This window comes from Amyelois transitella, chromosome 29, assembly GCF_032362555.1.
Source record: "Amyelois transitella isolate CPQ chromosome 29, ilAmyTran1.1, whole genome shotgun sequence".
Taxonomy (NCBI): Eukaryota; Metazoa; Arthropoda; class Insecta; order Lepidoptera; family Pyralidae; genus Amyelois; species Amyelois transitella.
Window position 1 is genome coordinate 3,958,679 of NC_083532.1, and position 26,794 is coordinate 3,985,472.

At 37.2% G+C, this 26,794-nt stretch overlaps 1 protein-coding gene across 1 annotated transcript in view; it reads right to left on the bottom strand.

The window, feature by feature from the left end:
- The window catches only part of LOC106138352 (unconventional myosin-Va), a 59,316-nt gene that overhangs the window by 14,113 nt on the left and 18,409 nt on the right, over positions 1–26,794 (bottom strand). The window contains exons 15-33 of the mRNA XM_060952783.1: positions 25,863–26,041; positions 23,903–23,983; positions 22,880–23,018; positions 21,871–22,028; positions 21,205–21,379; positions 20,699–20,788; positions 20,166–20,350; positions 19,113–19,369; positions 17,049–17,175; positions 16,400–16,478; positions 15,841–15,936; positions 15,001–15,109; positions 13,288–13,431; positions 11,903–11,982; positions 7,427–7,536; positions 6,682–6,789; positions 3,885–3,984; positions 2,932–3,049; positions 698–832 (exon numbers count right to left, since the gene is read on the bottom strand). Coding sequence (XP_060808766.1) covers positions 698–832; positions 2,932–3,049; positions 3,885–3,984; positions 6,682–6,789; positions 7,427–7,536; positions 11,903–11,982; positions 13,288–13,431; positions 15,001–15,109; positions 15,841–15,936; positions 16,400–16,478; positions 17,049–17,175; positions 19,113–19,369; positions 20,166–20,350; positions 20,699–20,788; positions 21,205–21,379; positions 21,871–22,028; positions 22,880–23,018; positions 23,903–23,983; positions 25,863–26,041 — 2,470 coding nt within the window. The remainder of the gene's footprint in view (positions 1–697; positions 833–2,931; positions 3,050–3,884; positions 3,985–6,681; positions 6,790–7,426; positions 7,537–11,902; positions 11,983–13,287; positions 13,432–15,000; positions 15,110–15,840; positions 15,937–16,399; positions 16,479–17,048; positions 17,176–19,112; positions 19,370–20,165; positions 20,351–20,698; positions 20,789–21,204; positions 21,380–21,870; positions 22,029–22,879; positions 23,019–23,902; positions 23,984–25,862; positions 26,042–26,794) is intronic.

Sequence of the window (26,794 nt, forward strand, 5' to 3'; positions counted from 1 at the left end):
CAAAAAGCAAAGACATACCCATTAAAATCAAGAAGAAGACCTTTGATACCTGTATTCTGCCTTGCATTACATATGGCTGCGAAACCTGGGCTTTGACAAAAGTCCATAGAGATAAACTCGCAAGATGTCAAAGAAGTATGGAGAGGAGCATGTTAGGATTGAAACTTAAAGATAAAGTAAGAGGTACAGACATCAGAAACAAAACGAAATTAACAGATATCCTGGTCCGTATCGATCAACTTAAATGGAGGTGGACTGGACATATGCTCAGGTGTAAAAAGGAGAAATGGAGCAAACAAGTGACAATCTGGTACCCAAGGGATGGCATTAGGGGTCGAGGTCGTAAAAAGAGAAGATGGGAGGATGACCTGAAAATGACTCTAGGTCCCCTCTGGACAAGAGTGGCAGCAGACAGAAAGCAGTGGAAAGAGTTGGAGGAGGCCTTTGCCATAAGGCACACTGAACTGAGAGACCTTTTGTAGTTAAATGAAGATTTTAGTTTTAATTACCTTATTTTAATTTTGTAAAATGTCTATAGTTCGGAATTAAAGGCTTTATTATTATTATTATTAACAATGAAAATTATTTTTACATAAATCAGTAACAAAACCATGGCAACCGTTGCTATGGGCGTGTAGCAAGAAGGTTGCCTACATAATATTAGTATAGATTCATTCAATATTAAATGTATCCTCACCAGTGATGAGTTTCTTGATGATGACCGGCTCGTCCCGCTCGTTGTATTCAAACATTCCCAGGTATTCCCTCTCTTTCTTGCGCGTCACTGGCGCCATCTCCAGGGGCAGCGACGCGTTCACAGCTACAACTGCGTCTGAAATACGATTTTTTTTTATTTTGAGCCAGCATTAGATGTGAAGAAGAAGTTGTTGAAGAAAATGCTGCAATACAGTTTGTTACCACTTCTGCACTGACGCTTCGGAAGCGGCAGTAAACTTAATTGTAAGTAAATTATTTGACATCAACCAATGTTGTGAAACAAAAAGATATGACTATTATTAAGTCATATGAAGCGTCCCATAATAATGAATAAAATATTTGAAAAATTCATCCCATTTTATTTATTTATGTACACGAAAAAATTACCGAACCCTTAACAGAGAAATTGTAGTATAAAGGTGCTACTTATTTCAATAGAAATCCCTTCCAGTAGACCCGTGAGAGGAGAGATGAATATTGGAGAAGTTCTTTTTTTCAAAGACATGTGCTTTTTGATAATCACCCTCCACATTTAAGCAAAATTGCAAAAAGTACACATTTTTTACTTGAACACGGAAACTTTTAACATACATACATAAAATCAAGCCTCTTTCTCGGAGAGGTAGGCAGAGACTACATCTTTTCACTTGCCACGATCTCTGTATACTTCCTTCGCTTCATCCACATTCATAACTCTCTTCATGCAAGCTCGGCGGTTTCGGGTACTCTTGACCTGACCCTTTACCAGGACGTCCTCAATTATATACATATGTAGGGATTTTTACAATTTATTAATTTTAATAGTTTTAATTGTAAATATGTACATCAAATAATAAATAAAATTATATTTTAGTAATAAACGGACAACCTATATCACCTCATACGCGGAACTCTTTCGTCCTGCCATAAATTCGGCGGACAAGTAAAATGAAAAAAATGACAGTTTGACAAGTGTCAATCTGATTGCATTTCTAGGCCCGTTTGTTGCTATACGCTTGAATATTAATTTAATTATTTTATTTCATCCTATATCCATTTCCCTATTCTCTTACTCTGACTGCGCTTCACCTTCTATCAAGTAAGCTTTGAATCTATCGCTATACATATCATACATAATCACGTCAAAGCAGCAGTCTTGAAAAGACTGGCAGGCCATTTTGATGGAATTGAGATTCAAATAGTGACAGGTTACTAGATCAACGCCTAAAAGAAGATTCCCAAGTACATTCAAGCCTTTCCTCTAGTCGCCTTTTACGATATCCATTGGAAACGAGACGGACTGGCCCTATTCTAAAGTAATTTCCTTTTGAATCAACTTCGTAACGATTATTATACTTAATACAAAAACAGCCAAAAACGATTACGGGTAGAAAGAAAGAAAGAAAGAAAGAAAAATCTTTATTTGGCGCAAGATGTAACATAACATAACATTCAACAGGTACTCCTAAAATCTCCCTTTTTTCGAAAACATTCGAAATTTTGTTGTCTATGAAGAGAGTTATGAATGTGGATGAAGCGAAGGTAATATGCAGAGATCGTGGCAAGTGGACAGAGGTAGTCTCTGCCTACCCCTCCGGGAAAGAGGCGTAATTTTATGTATGTATGTTTCGAATCATGTTACAATGATCCGTTGTCACCGAGCGACTGAAAAAAATAAGCTACTGATAATATGAAGGCACGTTACGTGCGCGTTTAATACCTGTATCTATATATATAAAAGAAAGTCGTGTTAGTTACACCACTTATAACTCAAGAACGGCAGAACAGATTTGGCTGAAAAATGGTATGGAGGTAGCTTAGAGCCAGGAGACGGACATAGGATACTTTTTATCCCGTTCGACAGCGTTCCCGTGTGACTTGACATGAAACGTCAGTCACTATAAAACGTGGTATAACAAAAAAGAATCAGACTTGGAATAACAAAACGCAAATGACAGCTATGTAACTGACGTAAATTCAAATAAATCCTACTAATATTATAGATGCGAAAGTTTGTGAGTATGTCAGTATGGATGTTTGTTACTCTTTCACGCAAAAACTACTGAACCGATTATGATGAAATTTGATATGTAGGTAGCTGAAGACCCAGAATAATATATAAGCTACTTTTTATCCCGGAGTTCCCGCGGGATTGATAGGGTTTCCATGCGGACGAAGTCGCCGGCGGCCTCTAGTTATTTATAAATAGTATGTATGTATTTTGTTGTGACTTACCACCGCTATCCAGTATGTCGTTGACGTCTTCCACGCCGACCTCCTTCAGCTTGTTCACCAGCAGACGAATCTGATTCTTGTAACGGCGGCAACTCTCAGACAGTTTGTCAACACGCTCCTAAAGAAAAATTTTGTAGTTTTACTTAAGAAACGATGTAACACTAGAATAGAATAGAATATATTTATTTTTAAAATTGGATACAAGGTATCACTTATTGACGTCACATCACTTAAATCTAATTATAACTACTACCGCTTCCAAAGCGCATGTGTAGAAGAAGCGGTGGAACAAACTACACTGCAGCATTTTCATAGGACGTCAATCTACAAATATAGATCTCTTAAACCTAAATCATGGACGAATGCACAATGGTCTGGCATTATAATTGAATACAGTGTATTGCTTTGACACGAGTAGGGAATATAATCTTTGACGGCTCCTGTGGCGCAGCGGTAGTACGCTTGTCATGATGAGAAAAGAACTTTTTTCTGATTGGCCTGGGTCTTGGATGTTTATCTATATAAGTATTTATTATAAAATATAGTATCGTTGAGTTAGTATCTCGTAACACAAGTCTCGAACTTACCTACTTCGAGGCTAACTCAATATGTGTAATTTGTCCTGTAGGTATATACATCATACATACATATGTTCACGTCTTTACCCCGCAAGGGGTAAACCATGACCATAAAGACGTGGGGTAGACAGAGCCAACAGTCTTGAAAAGACTGAATGGTCACGTTCAGCTATTTGGCTTAATGATAGAATTGAGATTCAAATAGTGACAGGTTGCTAGCCCATCGCCTAAAAAAGAATCCCAAATTTGTAAGCCTATCCCTTAGTCGCCTTTTACGACATCCATAGGAAAGAGATGGAGTGGTCCTATTCTTTGTATTGTTGTAAGAGTATCATAAAAGAATATATTGATTTATACGAGTAGTTGAAATTTTACCTGCAACGCCAAACTCTCCGCAGCCAGACGGATGATCTCATTCTGGGCGAACTCTTGACTTTTGTTCTTCGGCTCCTGACTTAGATCCGAGCTGAGCAACCTACAACATAATAAAGATAAAATAGCGAAAATAAAAAAAGTTAATTTGCAAGGTCAATGTGCATTCAAAATACTTTATTTCTTAACCGAAGGCGCACACGATGAAACTAAACATTTTCTTCGCCGTTATGAGTTGTAGAGAAGCATTTTGTTGGTAACAGTGGGTTTTAGGGAAGGATTTTCTTGGTAGCAGTGGGTTGTAAAGAAGCATTTTGTTGGTAACATCGGGTTGAAGAGAAGCATTTTATTAGTAACAGTGGGTTGTAAAGAAGCATTTTGTTGGTAACAGTGTGTAGTAGAAACGCATTTTTTTGGTTACATTGGGTTGTAGAGAAGCATTTTCTTGGTAGCAGTGAGTTGTAGAGAAGCATTTTGTTGGTAACATCGGGTTGAAGAGAAGCATTTTATTAGTAACAGTGGGTTGTAAAGAAGCATTTTGTTGGTAACAGTGTGTAGTAGAAACGCATTTTTTTGGTTACATTGGGTTGTAGAGAAGCATTTTATTAGTAAAAGTGGGTTGTAAAGAAGCATTTTGTTGGTAACAGTGTGTAGTAGAAACGCATTTTTTTGGTAACATTGGGTTGTAGAGAAGCATTTTATTAGTAACAGTGGGTTGTAAAGAAGCATTTTGTTGGTAACAGTGTGTAGTAGAAACGCATTTTATTGGTAACATTGGGTTGTAGAGAAGCATTTTATTAGTAACAGTGGGTTGTAAAGAAGCATTTTGTTGGTAACAGTGTGTAGTAGAAACGCATTTTATTGGTAACATTGGGTTGTAGAGAAGCATTTTCTTGGTAGCAGTGAGTTGTAGAGAAGCATTTTGTTGGTAACATCGGGTTGAAGAGAAGCATTTTATTAGTAACAGTGGGTTGTAAAGAAGCATTTTCTTGGTAACAGTGTGTAGAAGAAACGCATTTTGTTGGTAACATTGGGTTGTAGAGAAGCATTTTGTTGGTAACATTGAGTTGAAGAGAAACATTTGGTTGGTAACATCGGGTTGAAGAAAAGCATTTTGTTGGTAACATCGGGTTGAAGAAAAGCATTTTGTTGGTAACAGTGGGTTATAGCGAAGGATTATTCTGATAACAGTGAGTTCTAGAGAAGTTTTTTGTTGGTAATACTGGGTTGTGGAGAAGCATTTTCTTGGTAGCAGTGGGTTGCATTTTTTATGACACATTAGGGTGTGCAGAAGCATTTAATTTATTTAATTATGTACACAAAAACATGCAGGATCAATAATACATTAATCAATTTATATATTTTTGTGACATATCCCGGTAAGAACCATGTTTATTTTTATTATTGCGGGGCGTGAAGCATTTTCTTGTTACAGAAGAGTGTTAAGACTCATAACATAAAAATAATGGTAATAGTAACTCATTGGTAACAAATGAAAATAATGCATCTCAAACAAACAAAAATAATGCAACAAAAACGAAATACTTATACTAATGATTTCATTTCTTAAACTCTTTATTAAAATTCCATTAAAAATATAACATGAAACTCAACAATCATAAACATAAAACAATAACACTTAACAAACTAAATAAAAAATCAATAAAAAGGCAATCAGTCTTATAAATGTCTTAATTTCAATATTTTTCGTCAACAAACATAAGATTGAGTGATTATGGTAATTTTTAAAAAACAAACGAAAACAATTTTGATAAAAATAAATTACGAACACCGAAATCAGTCAATCTTAACAACTAAACAATAAAATAAACATTAAAAAAATAAGTAACAAATAAAAATTAAATAAAAAATTGTACCACAAAAAAACTACTGCTATAAAATTTGTATAAGTTGAAGAAAGCCAATAAATGAAAATGATATATTTATGAAAGAATTTGTGTTAAAAATAAAACTTGTGTGTCTTGAATGTCGCCTTACACAACGTTCGCGCCAATCTCTCGATAGTGTAACATCTTCATCGCTGAAATTATTTACAAAATAACCTACAACCCTAGATTACAAACATGTATAAATTACGGCTTATAAACTTGGGATTGTTCTTTAAGGCGATGGTCTAGCAAACTGTCACTATTTAAATGTCAATTCTATCATTAAGTTAAACAGTTGAACGTGGCCTGTCAGTCTTTTCAAGACTGTTGGTTGTGTCCACCTCGCCAGGGATATAGACGTGATTATATGTATCAAATACCATGATTATTTAGCAGTCGGAAACATTTTTTGACATACAATGTAATAGTAAGTCTATTTTTTCCCGCTTCTGTTCCATCAAGGTCGCTTCCTTCGAGTTGAACCTAAAATTTAACTGTTTTCAACTTTATGCTAAACAAAGCGAATTTCTATTGAGTTACATTTACGAAAACTATATTTGAGAAATTTACAGTCTTATTATTTAAAACGATTCATTTTTTTAAAGGTGAAATTTGCATATATCCATAAAATTATGAACCTTGCGGGGTAGACAGAGCCTACAGTCTTAAAATGACTTAATGATATAATTCAGATTCAAATAATGACAGGTTGCTAGTCCATCTTTCTCACGTCTTTCGGTAAAGACAGAGCTGACAGTCTCGAAGTAACTGAAAGGCCACACAGGTTCAGCTGTATGGCATAATCAAAGAATTGAGATTCAAATAGTGACAGGATGCTACCCCATCTTCTAAAAGAAGAATCCCATTTTTATTAATCTAAACCGTGATTGTAAAAAATAAATTATACTCACTTCTGATATTTCTCATTCTCCTCTCGAAGCCGCTCCAACTCGGTCTTCGTTCTGCTGATGTGTTCAGAGTAGAACTTCTTCTCGGCGTACAATTCTTCTTGCAGTTGTCTGGTGGAGAAGATAAGGGGATTAAATGTCTAACAGTGGTGGTGGGAAAACCCCCGGATGAGTGGTTTTCAAGAAACTTACATACATTTATACGTATATATTTGTGTATATGAATGTGCGTTTGTTTTTTAGCCGTCTTTTACGACATCCGTAGACTTGCCCTAGATGTATATGATCATGAAACGATTAAAATAAAATGTGCCGGTTAAATTTGGCCTTTCAGTCTTTTCAAGACTGTTGGCTCTGTCTATCCCGCAAGAGATACAGACCTGGTAATATGTATGCATATATGTTAAAATACTATTTTTAACATACACACTTTAATAAGTATGTCTGTTAAAAATTGTGTTAGATTAGATTACTTTACCTGTTAATGTGCCGTGTGGTTCCCGGCACCAATACAAAAAAGAATCGGACCACTCCATCTCTTTCCCATGGATGTCGTAAAAGGCGACTAAGAGATAGGCTTACAAACTTGGGATTCTTTTTTAGGCGACAGGCTAGCAACCTGTCACTATTTGAATCTCAATTCTATCATTAAGCCAAACAGCTGAACGTGGCCATTCAATCTTTTCAAGACTGTTGGCTCTGTCTACCCCGCAAGGGATATAGACGTGACCATATGTATGTATGTTACCTGTTAATGCCTTTCTGGGCTTCGTACGCGGAAGCCAGCTCCCCATCCTCATTGATGATGTCCACGTCAGAGCCGTAGTTGGAAGATGCAAGCGACTTCAGATTCACCGTCTGAGATGATAAGATTCAAATTAGATATTATTACCCATCCAAATTACAATCTCAGTTCGGTTTAGGCAACTTATTTTACATTATTTTAATGGTGCAACAAAGTTTAAAAAAAAAATTTAAAAAAAAATTGTGAAAATATCTTTTATAAATAAATAGTGCTATAGTCCATTTCTTCAGGTAGTGAAATGTACTTATTTTATCTAAATACATTTCTTAGAACATTGTACTAAGGTATCAGAAGTGAATGATTAAAAATAAAAAGTGCTTACATAAGTAGTTTAGATGAATCAAATAATTAAACAATTGTTCTTTGTTACTTTAATTAATTAATGATAACATCTGTTATTTCAATGTATTTGTCTGTAATATTTTTATTGTACAGAAATTAACACAGTTACAAGAAATAGTACAAAGTTATTAAAGTAATAAATCACTTGCAATGGCGGACTTAGCCATGAAGGGATCACTTCCAGTCAACCGATAAAGAATAAAGGAACTAGACAATTAAGTAAAAAGAGGAAATTGTTTGTCTTCTTATCGGTATAATAATTAATTTAAAAAAGAATCATCAATAAAAAAGGTATCAAAATTTAAACTACCTACTACCCTACTACTACAGTATCTAAAGAAACAGACTATAGAAATACTAGGATTACACATCCTAGCTATAAATACAGTCTTAATATAGCTTTATCTCTGTGAAAGCAGGACGACACGATTACTAGACGTAGGTGCGAAAGAGACAGACCATAAAATGCATGCATCTGTCATTAAAATTATCTTACTAATATTTTACGAACTGTAGTACACCATACTAAGTGTAAACACAAGTTATTAAGTGATAATTATGTAAAAAAAAAGTAAAAAAATAATGAACAATGTGATAAAAATGAACATTCTCAGTATAAATATAAATAATAATAAGGTATAAGTATAAATTTATTTTTAGTTTAAGTTCTGTTCTTATTTTTTTATTTATTTATTTATGTACACAAAGTTATATGCAGGACCATTTAATACAGTAATTCCAGAACAAAGGTGCTACTTCCTAACTTCCAGTAGACCCATGAGGGGAGAGATGAATTTTGATCCTTGATGTACATAAATATATAAATATTACAAAATAAAATTGAGGTAGGTACCATGCAATTTCATCAAACGGAGCATGAGAAAAAAAAAACAAAAAATAATTAAAAATAATAAGTCAAAAATAAAAAAGCACACGTTACCATATACGATTTCAAAAAAGGCTATAGGTACGTGAAAATTAAATATTTTGCTACAGGCATTGTTATCCATAAAATAAATGTGAAATTCTGTCAGTCACAAATAATTTGCTGAACTGTACATGCTTAAAATAAAAAGGCATGAAAAGTAGGCTCGAATTATCATTATAATGTTTACTCACAACACTCTTAAGCGCTTGGAACCATGGTTTCTGCGTTAAACAACATACAAATCAATTAATACACACAAAATATCAGAAAAAGTGTGTCCGTTAAACGTTATTTTAAAACGTTTTTAGAAATGTCAATTTTGATATCTTAACACCTGATGTAGTGCAATAATAGTCCTTCAAGCGTACGAAATTGCAGGCAACAGCTAAATTAAATTATATATATATTAAATAAATAAATACATATGGTCACGTCTATATCCCTTGCGGGGTAGACAGAGCCAATAGTCTTGAAAATACTGAATGGCCACGTTCAGCTATTTGGCTCAATGATAGAATTGAGATTCAAATAGTGACAGATTGCTAGCCCATCGCCTAAAAAAGAATCCCAAGTTTGTAAGCCTATCCCTTAGTTGCCTTTTACGACATCCATGGGAAAGAGATGGAGTGGTCCTATTCTTTTTTGTATTGGTGCCGGGAAGCACACGGCTAAATAAATACAAATTAAATATATATACATATATATATATATATATATATATATGAGAGCCGATGGACTGAAATCCGAGGACGCCGAAAACCGGACCGAGTGTAGAGAGAAAAGTAGGAAGGCGGACCCCGGGTCCCGAAATACTTCTGTGGAGAGATCTATTCTTTTTATCAATTTGTGCCGCGAACCACACGGCCTACATTATCTTAATACGAAAACAATACACACATTATAGACCTGAATCCTGATGCTAATTATTCGTACCTTCTCATTATACCTTTTTTCTTCTTCGGGGATGAAAAAACAATTCAATTGACTTCTCTCCACGGGCAAATCTAAGTAAAACGTCTTAGTTATTGTTGGCATAGAAAACTGAGGCATTTCGGTATGTATGTATATTGAGACTGCGCTAAATAATGAGAGAGTCAGTGAAGTACTGACCGGCTGATATTTATTTTATAATTGTTTACTAAAGATAATAAAATTTAATTTTGGTTCCTTACATTTTATAAAGTTTTTTTTTCAACTGTATTTTAAGAGGATTTTTATATATTAATATTATTTGTGATTTGTGAATTTGTGCAGGATCTTTTCATATAATTAGAGTATATGTTTAAAATCACAATATTTTATTTAATCATAACTTAATGTTGTTTGAATGTAACAATAGGCCCACTTACATCTTTAAAAGTATCTAAATCAACCTTTAGGATATTCCATTGATTTTATTTCTCAATCCTGTATATCACACATTAAAGATTCTTTTCCCGGAGGGGTAGGTAGACTTCATCTTTCCACATGCCACGATCCCTGCATACTTATTTCGCTTCATTCACATTCATAACTCTCTTCCTGCTAGCGCGTCGGTTTCGGGTACTCTTGACCCGACCCTTTGCCAGAACATCTCAGATTTGATCAGGCTACGTAAAGGTAAAACACATCTTTTTGGACTTATTAATTAGCAAGGAACTCTAAATTATGAATCTCTCATAAAAAAAATAAATATACCGTACATTGTAATGTTTAAAGTTCAAAATTATATAGCATATTTTTATAGGTAATCGAAAATCAAATATACCGTGAATGCTCGGTCCATGTAATACACTCTCTGTTCATAGTGATACTGAGAGTTTTAGGATTCCGTAAACAATATATACTGAATTAGTTATGGACGTAGTAATATACAATAATATTTCAACTAATATGTTTGTTTGTTTGTTTGAACGCGCTAATCTCAGGAACTACTGGTTCGAATTGAAAAAATCTTATTTCGTTGAATAGACCATTTATCAAGGACGGCTTTAGGATATAAAACATCACGCTGCAACTATAAGGAGCAAAAAAATAATGGACAATGTGAAAAAAAACGGGGAAAATTAGTCATCCTTGAGAGCTTCAATGATGCCCAAAATAACTATTCCACGCGGACGAACTTGCGGGCACAGCTAGTACTCAATAAACTATATCTGTATTTCTACATTAAGATGAAATGTAAGGAACCAACACGATTCATAACAAAAAACGGAGTTTTATCTTAAGTATATTCTTTCTGAAATGTATGTCAACATATCACAGAGATACCGATGATAAGATTTTCAACCGTCCGTCAGTATATTCTTGAGTTATCTTATTGCACCACGAGTTAAAGAGACAAAAATTTAAAATTACATTAAGATAGATATATATATATATATATATTATATATATATATACCTATATTTTTTTTTTATGTCACCTGTATAGTAATGTTTTAGTAATGCCGTGTGGTTCCCGACACCAATAAAAAAAAGGCCACTCCATCTCGTTCCATGAATGTCGTAAAAGGCGACTAAGGGATAGGCTTGTAAACTTGGGATTCTCCTTTTAGGCGATGGACTAGCAACCTATCACTATTCGAATCTCAATTCTATCATCAAGCCAAAAAGCTGAACGTGGCCTATCAGTCTTTTCAAGACTGTCGGCTCAGTCTACCCCGTAAGGAATATAGAACCCAAATCCATTTAAATAAGACACATTATTACATTTTGTAAAATTTTAGGTCTTAAATTAATAAATTTCTTACACAAATTCATATACCATCATCCCTTTTCAATTCACGTTCATTAAACATACTCTTTTATATTACAAGACAGTATAACTATAATTGGCATTATTATCGTGGTTACAGAACCTAAATTATGACGATACTGAGGCATTGCTAACTCGAGTGGTTTAAATTTGGAGACATTCAAAATATTGATTTTATAATGTTGTATTTATGTTATATAGTTACGAGTAATTTTTAGTTAAGTCATTAAGACATTTGGTGAAAGAGCGAGACTCATCAGGTTTTTTTCTTACTTAATTAATGGGTCTCTGCTACCTGTGTATTATGTAATACGTTAAAAGAATAAAGAATTTTGAATTATGAATTTTTGAATAACTTTCCTTATACTGCACACAGTCAAAATGAACGAGTGAATGAACGATTTTGCACGTACCTGATTGGTGAGAACACTCTTCAGTTGGATACACTCGTCTCTTCTGCGGTCCAGCTCTTTTTGCATAACGCCCAGTTGTTCTGAACATAAAAAACATACAAAATATAAATCGTTAAACATAAGCCGTGTGCCATGTGGTTCCCGGCACCATTACAAAAAATAATAGGACCACTCCATCTCTTTCCCATGGATGTCGTAAAAGGCGACTGAGAGATAGGCTTACAAACTTGGGATTCTTTTTTAGGCGATGGGCTAGCAACCCGTCACTATTTGAATCTAAATTCTATCATTAAGCCAAAAAGCTGAACGTGGCCCCTCAGTCTCTTCAAGATTGTTGGTTCTGTCTACCCCGCAAGGGATATAGACGTGACCATATGTATGTTAAACATATTTGTATGTCCACACTGAACAACTATGCTAATGAACTAAAACGCATCAACTATTTATCTTTCTCAACGATACACAACTTTTAAGTTATTCTGACAGGAATATTTTTCAAATTCAATGCAAATTATCCCAAAACATGCACACATTAACAGCTTATAAAAAAAAAGTCACAGCTGGACTAAAGGAGGAGATTTTACCCATAGTCAACGCTCACCACCCACAGCCTATTGTTTCTGGACTTGACTTGTCCACCTCCCGCTTGATCCCTTAATCGCCTCTTACGATACCCACAGGAAGATAAAACGACTAATGTTAATATTTTGCCTATGTTTATACTTGTCGTGAGACAAAAATTTAAAAAAATAAAACAAAGTAGACTCTGATTATACAGTACATACATACATACATACTCGTATATATCACTTACAGGATGGACAAAGCCAACAGTCTTTGAAAGACTGATAGAACACCATCAACTGTTAGGCTTAATGATAGAATTGAGATTAAAATAGTGACAGGTTGCTAGACCATCGCCTACAAAAAATATCCGAAGGCTTATAAACATAAGCGTATCCCTTAATTTACAACATCCATGGGAAAGAGATGCAATGGTGCTATTCTGTTTTACTTTTAGTACCGAAAACAATGAATTCTCTCGTCCACATTTCTATTCTAAGTTTGGATAATTTTGAAGTTGGAGCTCTTGAAGACAATGCTGCAGTGCAGTTTTTTACCGCTTCTTCTGCACTGACGCTTTGGAAGCGGCGTTTATAAGCGAAGTTTATAAAACTGTCACTATTTGAATTTCAATTCTATCATTAAGCCAAACAGCTGAACCCGTTTCAAGATTATTGGCTCTGTCTACCCCGCGAGGGATAAAGACGTGACTATTCTATGACGTGACTATTCTATGACGTGACTATTCTATGACGTGACTATTCTATGACGTGACTATTCTGTGACGTATGTATTCTAAATATGTCATTTGAAGTACTCACCAATGACCTCCTTTGATATCAGCACGCTGTCTCCGGCCGCCCTCAACCTGTCCAGATTCTCGCGTAACTTCTTGTTCTCAATCTCCAATTCTTCAACCCTGAACCTGTCAATGTTGGGATTGGTCGGGGGTGATGAGAGACGATCTGAAATATAAGTTTATTACTTTACTAGCTGTGTCCGCGACTTCGTCCTTTTGGAATAATTAAATAAATATATATACAGGACAAATTACACAGATTGAGTCAGCCTCGAAGTAAGTTCGAGACTTGTGTTACGAGATACTAACTCAACGATACTATATTTTATATTAAATACTTATAAAGATAAACATCCAAGACCCAGGCCAATCAGAAAAAGTTATTTTCTCATCATGCCCTGGCCGGGATTCGAACCCGGGACCTCCGGTGTCACAGACAAGCGTACTACCGCTGCGCCACAGAGGCCGTTAAGCCCTTCCTCGAAAAATGGTATATTCAAAACAAAAATATTTTTTCAATTCGGACCAGTAGTTGTAACCTGAGATTAGCGCGTTCAAACATACAAACAAACCCTTCAGCTATATAATATTAGTATAGATAAAACATCAGAGCTGCCGAACCCACGATCCAATTTACACCCGCATCTACCGCGAGAAATCAATTTTTCGAGCGAGAAACGTTCCTAACTTATAGTAATGCAAATTAAATAAAAAAACGTGGTCGGTAGGGCGAGCGCTGTACAGAGCTTAAGCAGTTGAGAAGTTAAGACGGCCTCTGTGGCGCAGCGGTAGTACGCTCGTCTGTGTCACCAGAGGTCCCGGGTTCGAATCCCGGCCAGGGCGTGATGAGAAACGAACTTTTTCTGATTCGCCTGGGTCTTGGATGTTTATCCATATAAGTATTAATTATTAAATATAGTATCGTTGAGTTAGTATCTCGTAACACAAGTTTCGAACTTACTTCGAGGCTAGCTCAATCTGTGTAATTTGTCCCGTATATATTTATTTATTTCTTGAGCCTTATAGGTACTATAGGTGAACTTTACGTTAATAGCATTCTACACCAACCTAAACGTTTAGAAAAAAGCAAACAGATAATGTAATTTATTTGAGTTTAAACTATCGCGTTGCATTTAACCATTTTATAAATAATACAGGTAATAAACGCGCACATAACGTTCCTTCATATTATCAGTAGCTTATTGTTTTCAGTCGCTCGGTGACAACGGATCATTGTAACATGATTCGAAACATACATACATAAAATCACGCCTCTTTCCCGGAGGGGTAGGCAGAGACTACCTCTTTCTACTTGCCACGATCTCTGCATACTTCCTTCGCTTCATCCGCATTCATAATTCTTCATGCAAGCTCGGCGGTTTTGGGTACTTCGAAACGTCCGAGATAAAATAAAGGTAAGTTACGTGAGGCGTTTAACACCTGTATTATTTAAAAACAGTATTATATTTTTACTGACCTAAAGCATAAATCATCAAATTCAACCTATAGTAAAGTTTCGAAATTTCCGTTAACCATTGATGTAGTAAAAGGAGACCAAGGGATAGACTTATAATGATTGTTGTTCTTCTTGTAGACGATGGACTAGCAACCTGTCACTATTTGAATCTCAATTCTATCACTAAGCCATACCGCTGAAAGTGGCGTTTCAGCCGTTTCGAGAGTGTTACCCCGCACGGGATATAGACGTGTCTATATGTATGTGTATGTGACTTACTCATCAGCCGTTCCTCCAGGTCGGTCGCTCTTTTCGTTGTTCTAGAAAGTTCGCTCTGAAGCGCCGATATCCTATTTTGCATCCTTAATACCAAACCGGCGTCGGCAATCTGAACAATAATGAAATTATAACTATTTTATTTTTATATTTATACTAGCTGTGCCCCCGACTTCGTCCGCGTGGAATAATTATATTGGGCATCATTGAAGCCCTCAAGGATGAATAATTTCCCCCGTTTTTTGTTTCACATTTTCCATTATTTCTTCGCTCCTAATAGTTGCAGCGTGATGTTATATAGCCTAAAGCCTTCCTCGATAAATGGAATTACCACAAAAATTCACCACAAAAAGAATTTTTTCAATTCGAACCAGTAGTTCCTGAGATTAGCGTTCAAACAAACAAACAAACTCTTCAGCTTTATAATATTAGTATAGATAATTTTTTGATGCTTAATATGTTATTACTACACATTTATTAATTGATAATATTAAGATGAAAAAATGTGATTATTGCAATTAAATTATAACACTTTAAAAATCCCTACTGATATAATAAACTCGAAAGTAACTCTGTCCGTTACGCTTTCACGCCTAAACTACTGATCAAATTTTGACGAAATTCGGTAAAGTGATTGAGTTGACCCTGACTGAGGAACACAGGTTCTGTTGAAAAAAAAAAATTGAAATAAAACAACCACGCAGGCGAAATCGCGCGCAGCAACTAGATAGAAAGAGATAGATATTTTTTTATTTTTGTTATTACTATTTTAGTTTATCCGACGTTCCAACGAGCACCGCTCGGTCAACCAGGTACTATATTTTTTAAAAAACTTGTACTCACAGGCGCTCCACCGTTGGGCGCTCCAGTGGACCAGTTGACGGCCTCCAGCGCGGGCCGAGTGGTCTCCACGGACCTGACAGAACCGTAACCATAATCCTGAAATAAAAATAACATCAATAAGGGGCTCTGTGGCGCAGCGGTAGTACGCTTGTCTGTGACACCGGAAGTCCCGGGTTCGAATCCCGGCCAGGGCATGATGAGAAAAGAACTTTTTCTGATTGGCCTGGGTCTTAGATGTTTATCTACCTATATAATTATTTATTACAAAATATGTATAGTATCGTTGAGTTAGTATCTCGATACACAAGTTTCGAACTTACTTCGAGGCATACTCAATCTATGTAATTTGTCCCGTAGATATATATATATATATAAACATATCGCGCTATTAAAACGATGTAGCGCGTGTCATGTAAGCCCGCTGGACCGTTTCGACGAAATTTGGCATAGAGAATAGACTTTCAGATGTACGTAGGTAGGGTAGACGACTTCAGTAAAATACTTTTTTTCTTAAAATTACGGGAACGAATCTCCGCCAGCAACTATTTTATATACTCACATCTTCCACGGTGGTTTCCTGCTGAGAATTAGTGCTTGCGTCCGACAGAGACCTTCTGTGTTCTTTGGTTGCTGGGGTCCTAAAATATAGAGAAAGAAAATGCTTAATGAATTCATCATGCGTCATTAATCAGTGTGGAGGGAAAGGTCGGAGTGGGAAGACCTAGACGAACGTATCTTGATCAAATTAAGGACGTCCTGGTAAAGGGTCAGGTCAAAAGTACCCGAAACCGCCGAGTTTGCATGAAGAGAGTTATGAATGTGGATGAAGCGAAGGAAGTATGCAAGGATCGTGGCAAGTGGAAAAAGGTAGTCTCTACGTACCCCTCCGGGAAAGAGGCGATTAGGATTTTTATGTATGTATGTATGTAAAATGCTTATGACACGAAAGAGTATGGTTCCCGGAATCTAAAGAAAAAGGAATAAGACCACTCCCATCTCTTCCCCATGGATGTCGTACAACCCGACTAAGGGATACGCTTGCATATTTGAGATTCTTCTCATAGGCGACGAGCTAGCAACCTGTCACTATTTGAATCTCAATTCTATCATTAATCCAAGCAGCTGATCGAGGCCTTTCAGTGTTTTGATGACTCTGTCTATTCCGCAGGGGATGTAGACGTGATTATATGGATGGATGAAAAACTTACCTCTGCAAAGAATCGATTCTCTCTTGCAACTCGTACTGTGAAGACAACAGCTTCTGCCGACTCTGCCTCTCCGCCTCCAACTCTTCACTCAACGCCTCCTTCTCTTGTTTGTGTTGTTTGTCACGCTCTGAAAAAAAAACACACACACATACAAACATACATACATATATATATATATATATATATATATATATATATATATATATATATATATATATATATATATATATATATATATATATAAATTTTCTTCAACTAGGCACTTATATTTTTTTACCTTTCCAAAAATGTGCCCGCTGTTCAAACTCCCTAGACCACACGAACGCCTCATTACCGCCATTTTCTTTCATCATTTCATTGTTTCCGCTGCCATTTTGTAATTTCTCATCTGAAGTTCCGACTATTGGTTCGCTAACTATTATTTCGGGAGGTAGTACCATGATGGATAAATATATTCAAATTTCTATCAATATTTTGGCTATATGAGTATGCCATAAGCCTTATCGCTGAAAGTCGACTCTTAAAGACTGTTGGCTCTGTCTATCCCGTAAGGGATAGACGTGATTACATATATACCTATGTGTTGAGTATGCTGTTATTTAATTTGACTTACTAGTAACCACGCTAGCTTAAACTAAGATGTTTGTAAAATTTCACGTTAATGTGTATTTTAACAGGTTAACAGTTAAACGTGGCCATTTAGACTTTTCAAGACTGTTGGCTCTGTCTACCCCGCAAGGGATATAGACGTGACGATATGTATGTATGTAACAGTTAAACAGTAGCAGTGACGGGGAAATCATACAGACAAACCGCTGACAAACACTAGCTTTCTCAATATTTATCAAAATATGCTTGGCGCTAAGTTTATTTTTACACTTAATTCTCTCCACACTTTCAGACAACAAAAGTTGTATTTTCTTGATCCACAAAATGACAGGCAACCAAAACAAAATTAATTCACAAATAAATCTTCGTCAACACGTTCATGAATCATGTTTTACATATTTGTTTAGTTATGTTCCTGGTATGTTCCTTAGTTAATTAACTACACCAAAAATCACTAAATTCCGCTAATTTCCTTCACACTTTCAATATTATCCTATTTTACGAATTAATTTTCCTTAAAATTTTACTCAACCACATTTACTTTATCCACCAAAATAATTACGAAACATTTTTTTTTATCTTGAATTTCGTTTTATGCAAAGTAAATTTTATTGATTGTCCAAAAACTGTTCGTGCTAGTGTTGTACCTACCAAGCTAATTACTTATCGCGAGTTATCAAACGCATATCAGGTATCTTATCTTTTAATTTATTAGGTACGCGTCACACTAAAGCCGGCGATTATAGCGCATACATATAATCACGTCTTTATCCCTAACGGGGGAGCAAAGTCTTGGAAAGACTGAATTCATATAATGGCAGGTTGCTAGCCCAACGCCTAAAATAATCACATACATCATTATCTGACCATACTACCAAATTAAGTACTCGTACATATAAACAGGAAACCAGACTGCTAAATTTAACACATAAATACATACATAATTTATGTGTTAAATTTAGCAGAGTTATGAATGTGGATGAAGCGAAGGAAGTATGCAGAGATCGTGGCAAGTGGAAAGAGGTAGTCTCTGCCTACCCCTCCGGGAAAGAGGCGTGATTTTATGTATGTATGTACGTGGGTTTACCTTAAGACACGAGATCCAGCAAGTAGCCGCCTGAGGATATCGAGCTCCTTAACTTAGCGAACGCTGAAGAAGACCAAAGGATAAAGTCCGAGGCGCGTGCGCACGCTTATACATGGGAGCAGGGGAGACCGCGGCGGCAGGACGTCACAGACTCATTCATTCATTCATATAGTCACGTCTATATCCCTTGCGGGGTAGACTTGTCTTGAAGAGACTGATAGGCCACGTTCAGCTGTTTGGCTTTAAGATAGAATTGAGATTCAAATATCATAGTGACAGGTTGCTAGCCCATCGCCTAAAAGAAGAATCCCAAGTTTATAAGCCTACCGCTATATATACCCGTCATAGACTACTGGAATTGAATTCACCTTCAATTATCAACTCGAAATTCTCCTTATCACTCTTCAGCTCCCTCGCCAGTTTCTCACTCTCCGCCTCCCACTCTTCTCTGTCCTTCTTGTACTGTTCTTCTATCATCTTCTTCTCTTCAGCGAGCCGCTTGTTGCTGTCCCTTTCGCTCGTGAGTTCCGCTTGCAGGGACGCGATGAGGTTGTTCTTCTCTGTTATGTCCACTTTGAGGGTCTTGGATTCGATTTCAACCAATCGGAGGAGTTCCAACTTGGCCCTGGGGATATTTTTTTTTAATTTATACTTAACATTATAAAGCTGAAAGGTTTGTTTGTTTAAACACGCTAATCTCAGGAACTACTGGTTCGAATTGAATTTTTTTTTGAGTTTTATAGACCATTTATCGAGGAAGGCTTTAGGCTATATTACTCGTACATCTCGCTGCAACTATTAGGAGCAAAGAAATAATGGAAAATGTGAAAAAAACTGGGAAAATTATGCCTTCTTGAGGGCTTCACTGATGCCCAAAATAACTATTCCACGCGGACGAAGTCGCGGGCACAGCTAGTTATCAATATAATGCAATATGTCAATACGGTGAGGGAAAATATCGTGAGGAAACCTGCACATTCAGGCAGAATGTGTAACCACGATCGATCCAATACGGGTCAGGTTCCCCTGCAAAGGTTGCGGAGATCAGACGGGAGTCGCTTCGTGTAAAACCTGACTCACCCATCACTTATACGGTCTTAAGGGTGCTCTAAGAGAGGAATTCCCACGGGATTTTTCGTTTTACGGCTAATAAACTTGGCTTTCTTCTTGTACGCGATTAGCTAGCAACCTGTCAATATTTAAATCTCAATTCCATCATAAGCCATACAGCTGAACGTGGAATTTCAGTTTTTACAAGACTGTTGGCTCTGTCTACTCCGCGAGGTATATAGACGTGATATGTATGTATATATGTATACTCCCTGGCCCCGTAGTATAAATTAATCTTTTATAGTTGCTATGTATGAAGGCTCTGTCTACACCGCGAGGGATACAGACGTTGCGATGTATGAAATTAATACCTCAATTCAACGACTTGCATCTGCAATGGCTCTATACCCTTGGCCCTGTCCAGGGCAGCACCAAGTTTCTGCTGGAGACTTATAATCTTGTTCTCCAGCCCCTTGTTCAGCTTCTTCACGTGGTCCAGACTCCTGGCCTCGATGCGCAGGCGCTTGTACTGGCGCCGCGCCAGGAAACGGCGTATCTGGTGAATAGTTAATTGAAGTTAAGTGAAGTGTTATTAATAAATATAGTCACCATATTTTTCTCTGTCCGTTTGTATACGCCAATCTCGGAAATTTGTTAACGGATTTTGTTCCTTTTTAAAGTGTAGGAAAATTGAAAATTGGAATCAGTTAACAAAAAATACCGAACTACGCTCGGGTCACCCAGGTACTATGTACACCCAAATCAATTTGACTCACTAGCAGGTTGCCTGTAAGAGATTGCTTAAGCGATAAGTTCGCCTTTGTAAATACTTATACATATTTCTGTAAATCATGTTTTATCTTTATGCAAAAGTTTTTAATATAATTTCATAAACTAAACTTACCGCAGCCTGACAGATGACAATCTGCCTTCTCATCTTCTTCACCCGCTGTCTCGCGAGGAATCCGCGCGCGTATCGCTGTATTGCAAGCACCTGGAACAATGGTTTGGAAAGTTTAATTTAGATTTCAACAACTATCATCTTTTAGACTATCATTTTTTTTCTAGTTGTTATTATTGTAGTGGCAACGGAAATACATAATTTGTGTAAATTTTCTAGCAATCACGGTTTATGAGATGCAGCCTGGTAACAGAGGCTTATGGGCAATAGGGCAGGACCCTGTAGCTAAGCCTCCACTTTTTTAAGGTACGGAACCCTAAAACACAATTGAAATTTTATTAGACAAAAATAGCAAGTAAACGGTCGATTGATAATTTTCCACAATATCACCGCTCTGGTGAGCAGTCCCCTGGCGTGGCCTGCAGACTGTCCTCAGTCACTGGCACTGAGCTACTTTCTTATATCCCATAGTATTTTATTGTAATATAATAAGTTTTCCACAATCTCACCGCTCTGACTTTCCTCCGGTCCCGGTACAGTCTCCTGGCGAGCAGTCCCCTGGCGTAGGCCTGTAGTCCGATGGTGATTGTCCTCAGACGCTGGTACTTCACCCTGGCGAGCCACATTCGGACATTTCTCTGGATTTTGATTGCGGCGCGGTTGCGGCGGACTTCTTGTGCTTTGCTGTGAACAAAACGGTTTATTTAGTATTTTAATTTATTAATTCATTTAAACCACAAATTAATGCATGTAAAATGTGCTACAGGTGGACCTAATGTCATAAAGTATCTCTGCTAATCGAACCTTTGGACCAAACTGTATTTTCTCAATAACTCTTTTAGTTCTGTCTTTTTATTCGCATTTTTGTGAAGTTCATAAACTTCGAATCTTTATAATGTGATGCTACCTAGCAGAACAAAAATGTGAGTGCTTACAAAGCTCCTTGGAAAATTTCAATTACCTATTAATAATAATAAAATTATTAAATAAGCATTTTCAAATATCATTTAATTTAAAAAATCCTTTAACATGTTTGCGATTTCCTGACACTCAGCCTCGGAAAGAATACCCTGGTGTGGGCGTAGATACCCCTGAAAGCTATTATTAATTTTAGATACTTCCTCCTGGCTACTAATCGCTATATAAAAGTAATATATCATTCCCCTGGCACTCACCGTCTCGCCAAGAATCCCCTGGCGTGGGCCTGAACACCTCTGACAGCTCTCATCACTCTCAGATACTTTCTCCTGGCGACAAACCGACGAACGCAACTTTGAACGCGCACGCAGTACAAACGTTGGATGTCAGCACGAATCTTTTCTAAGTACGCCACCTGACGGGAGGAAAATGTAACTATGTAATGTCAAAAAACTATATTGACAAAATTTATAAAAAAGGGATAATAAGATTTTCAGTGCCTTTTGTTTGCCCCTTGTCTAAAGTGTACGGTGACTGCATCCTAGTTTAGTTTAACTATATTTGTTAATTCTGTTCTCATGTAAGTGGATTTAATGTAATCTTTTATGAGAATAAATTCTTGAAACCAAAATTATATCTTTTTAGATGTCATAGATTTGTTAAAAAATATAATGTATTTTTTATTTAGTTGAGAGTATATCAAGCCTTTAAATTGTCACTGTCAATTCTAGCCTTTATTACATCGTTACAGGGTTAGGTTCATCGTGTATTTTTCAACCTTGACATTGGCAAAATCATCGTTTTGTTGAACGATGAAGCCTTAATATTAAAAAGTGAAGTGAAGTGAGGTGAGACTGACAGGCCACGTTCAGCTGTTAGGCTTAATGACAGAATTGAGATTCAAATAGTGACAGGTTGCTAGCCCATCACCTACATGAAGAATCCCAAGTTTTATAAGCCTAAAAACGGCGCCAATAGAAAAAAGAGTAGGAACACTTCATCTTTTTCCCATGGACAACGTAAAAGGCGACTAAGAGATAAGCTTATATTTTTACCAAAATACACATGGTGTGTTTCTATTTCTATTTAAGTAAAAATTGTTTTTTTACAAAAGTACATACAATTTATCACATCTTTATCACTTGCGGGGTAGACAGAGCCAACTCTTAAAAATACTGAAAGGCCACGTTCAGCTACAGTGCCAAGTGACACAATTAATTTTTAATATAGAAAATATCGTAATAATAAACAAAAAAAATCAATTACCTGCCCAGCCCTGAAGAATATCTTTGTTGCTCCGAACTGATATTTGTCCGGATCTTTGAGATGTTTGGCCAGTACTCTCCCGCAGGTGGATTTTATGTCGGCACGGTCTATCTCTTTGTGGTTACATAGGAGGCGATACCTGTTCAAAAACAATAAATTAACATACATACATATAGTCACGTCTATATCCCTTGCGGGATATACAGAACCAACAGTCTTGAAAAGACTGAATGGCCACGTTCAGCTATTTGGCTTAATGATAGAACTGAGATTCAAATAGTGACAGGTTGCTAGTCCATCGCCTAAAAGAGGAATCCTAAGTTTATAAACCTATCCCTTAGTCGCCTTTTACGACATCCATGGGAAAGAGATGGAGTGGTCCTATTCTTTTTTGTAATGGTGCCGGGAACCACACGGCACTATACCAACTTATAAAATACAAAATTATTTTTTAATACTAACTTTTTACGGTCTCTTACGGTGAGGGAAAACATAGTGAGGAAACCTGCACATTCACACAACTGGATGTGTAATCATGATCGATCCAATACGGGTCAGGTTCCCCTGCAAAGGTTGCGGAGGTCAGACGGGAGTCGCTTCGTGTAAAAACCTGACTCACCCAATCCAGGATCCATGGTCAAAGGCATACTAAGGGCTCCTCGCTAAAGTGGTGAGGATGCAACCGGGTCTAAAGAAAGGGGGAAGAAGTCTTAATTTTATTAATGGGTGTTGTGAACTATTTTTATAGCAACCTTTTCTTTTTTTTTAATGACAGTGACAGACAAAAAATAAAAGCAAACATTATACAATTATCAATTTCAATTTCATATTCTTTATTGCATATCATAAAGTACATCAGTTAAATTACAATTCTGCTTATAAATAGGTACAATATGAACCCTGTTGGGCATCGCAATAATAAAATAATATGGAACGGCGGGCAGGTTTATCTCGACTAATAAGGTAGGTAAATAAATACAAAAAAGGTTGTTATAAAAATAGTTCACAACAATGGCCACTTACCTATGGAAGAAATCCTGATACAACCATCGCGAAGGGAACCCGGCCGCTGATATCCTGATGGTTTCCAAGACACCACACGCCCTGTAACAGAATGAATCATTCTTTATTTCGGTCCAAAAATACATACATACACATAATCACGTTTATTTCCCTTGCGGGGAAGACAGAGCCAACAGTCTTGAAAAGACTGATAGGCCACGTTCGGCTTTTTAGCTTTATGATGGAATTGAGATTCAAATAGTGACAGTTTGCTAGCCCATCGCCTCAAAGTAGAATCCCAAGTTTATAAGCATATCCCTTAGTCGCCTTTTACGACATCCATGGGAACGAGATGGAGTGGTCCTATTCTTTTTTTTATTGGTGCCGGCAACCACACGGCAAAAACACATACATACATAAAATCACGCCTTTTTCCCGGAGGCGTAGGCAGAGACTACCTCTTTCCACTTTCCACGATCTCTGCATACTTCCTTCGCTTCATCCACATTCATAACTCTCTTCATGCAAGCTCTGCTACTGGATGTGTGACCATGATCAATTCAATACGGGTCAGGTTGCGGAGGTCAGATAGGAGTCGCTTCGTGTAAAAACCTGTCTCACCCAATCCAGGAACCATGGTCAGAGGCATACCCCGGGCTCCTCTCCAGAGTGGTGGGGAAGCGACCGGGACTAAAGCCAGGACGAAAAAGAAGCCTCTTTCGTTCTTTTACAAAATCTCTTATTCCTGATACCGTTTCCATGTCAATCACGATCGACAACAACTTAAGAAAATATTTCGATAATAAATATAAATATATACGGGAAAAATTACATAGATTGAGTTAGCCTCGAAGTAACCTCGAGACTTGTGTTACGAGATACTAACTCAACGATACTATATTTTATAACAAATACTTATATAGATAAACATCCAAGACCCAGACCAATCAGAGAAAGTTCTTTTCTCATCACGCCCTGGCCGGGATTCGAACCCGGGACCTCCGATGTCACAGACTAACGTACCTACTACCGCTGCGCCACACAGGCCGTCAAATATCATAGTGTTTCGTATTTAATCTGTGGTTGGACATTTCCTTTTTGAATGCTGAGGGCGCCACCGGACTAATGTGTGGTAGAAAGTATCAGTTTTAGCCAGATTGGATTGGAAAATCACTTGATTTTGGACAGAGTTGTGTGTGTGGTATATCTTCAATTACCCGGAGGCCTCTGTGAGGAACTGGAAAATCTGCAGAGGAAAGGTGAGTCGTACTCAAATTTCATTGGGGATTTGTCCAACCCGGGCAACCAGGTTACATACCTACTCTAATTTATCTCCTTTATTAAATACAGTCCATTGTCATTGAACGGGCCGAGGGTCTATTTGTCTAGTCTGAATAAAAAAGAATTTCTCCCGTTCAGAAACGTCTTGTCGTCTCATGGTCTCCTTAGTGTCCAAGTCGATTGTCCTTTTTTTCACAGTCGGTTTTAGCCATCTAAAATGTCAAGTCAAAGAGTCTCGTTTGTCCATGGAGGCTGAACGGCCGCTACAGTTATCCCACACATAGTATCAACTAGAGGCCGCCCGCGACTTCGTCCGCATGGAAACCCTATCAATCCAGCGGGAATATGGGATAAAAAGTAGCCTATGTGTTATTCTGGGTCTTCAGCTACCTACATACCAAATTTCATCAAAATCGGTTCAGTGGTTCGGCTGTGAAAGAGGAACAGACAGACAGACAGACAGACTTTCGCATTTATAATATTAGTACGGATATATATCGCAGCCCAACGACAAACATCTCCACATCGTCTGCGACCTGCTCGGGCTCCAGAAGCCGGAGCTGCTGCGCTGGCTGACGCACCGTCGCATCGCGTCCTACATACCAAATTTCATGGTAATCGGTTCAGTAGTTTTTGCGTGAAATAGTAACAAACATCCATACAAACTTTCGCCTTTATAATAGTAGTAGGATTTACTAACCTCAATTGATGAACAGCCCTGGCCGGATCGAAGCTGAACGCGAGCTTGGTGTCATTGGGTTTGATACAACGCACGTAGTGCGGCGTGGTGGCTGACAGCGTGGCCATCAGCGCCGAGAGCGACGCTCGGAACTGTGCGCCGACCGTTTGTTTTTGTCCGGAAGCGCGTTTTGGGGGTTGCTGGAACATACGGGCATATTGTATGTAGTATATGTATGTTTATTTTATATGGAGTACATATATATATATATATGGTGCCGTGTGGTTCCCGGCACCAGTACAAAAAAGAATAGGACCACTCCATCTCTTTCCCATGGATGTCGTAAAAGGCGACTAAGGGATAGGCTTACATACTTGGGATTCTTTTTTAGACGATGGGCTAGCAACCTGTCACTATTTGAATCTCAATTCTAACTTAAAGCCAGCTGAATGGGGCCTTTCAGTCTTTACAAGACTGTTGGCTCTGTCTACCCCGCAAGGAATATAGACGTGATTATCTATACGAGGAGAACTTTCTCTGATTGACCGGGTCTTGGATGTCTATATAAGTATTTATTATAAAATATAGTATCGTTGAGTTAGTATCTCGTAACACAAGTCTCGAACTTACTTCGAGTCTAACTTAATCTGTGTAATTTGTCTTGTATATATAAAAAAAAATTGTTAATCTTCTCTTCGTTCAAAATTCAAATTCAAAATTTTTATTCATTACTGCGACCCGCCCCGGCTTCGCACGGGTGCAAAATAAAAATGTTATTATACATAAAAACCTTCCTCTTGAATCACTCTACCTGTTACAAAAAACCGCATCAAAATCCGTTGCGTAATTTTAAAGATTTAAGCATACAGACAAACAGACTAAAATAGCGACTTTGTTTTATACTATGTAGTGACGTGCTGCCGTGCCGTGTGGTTCCCGACACCAATAGAAAA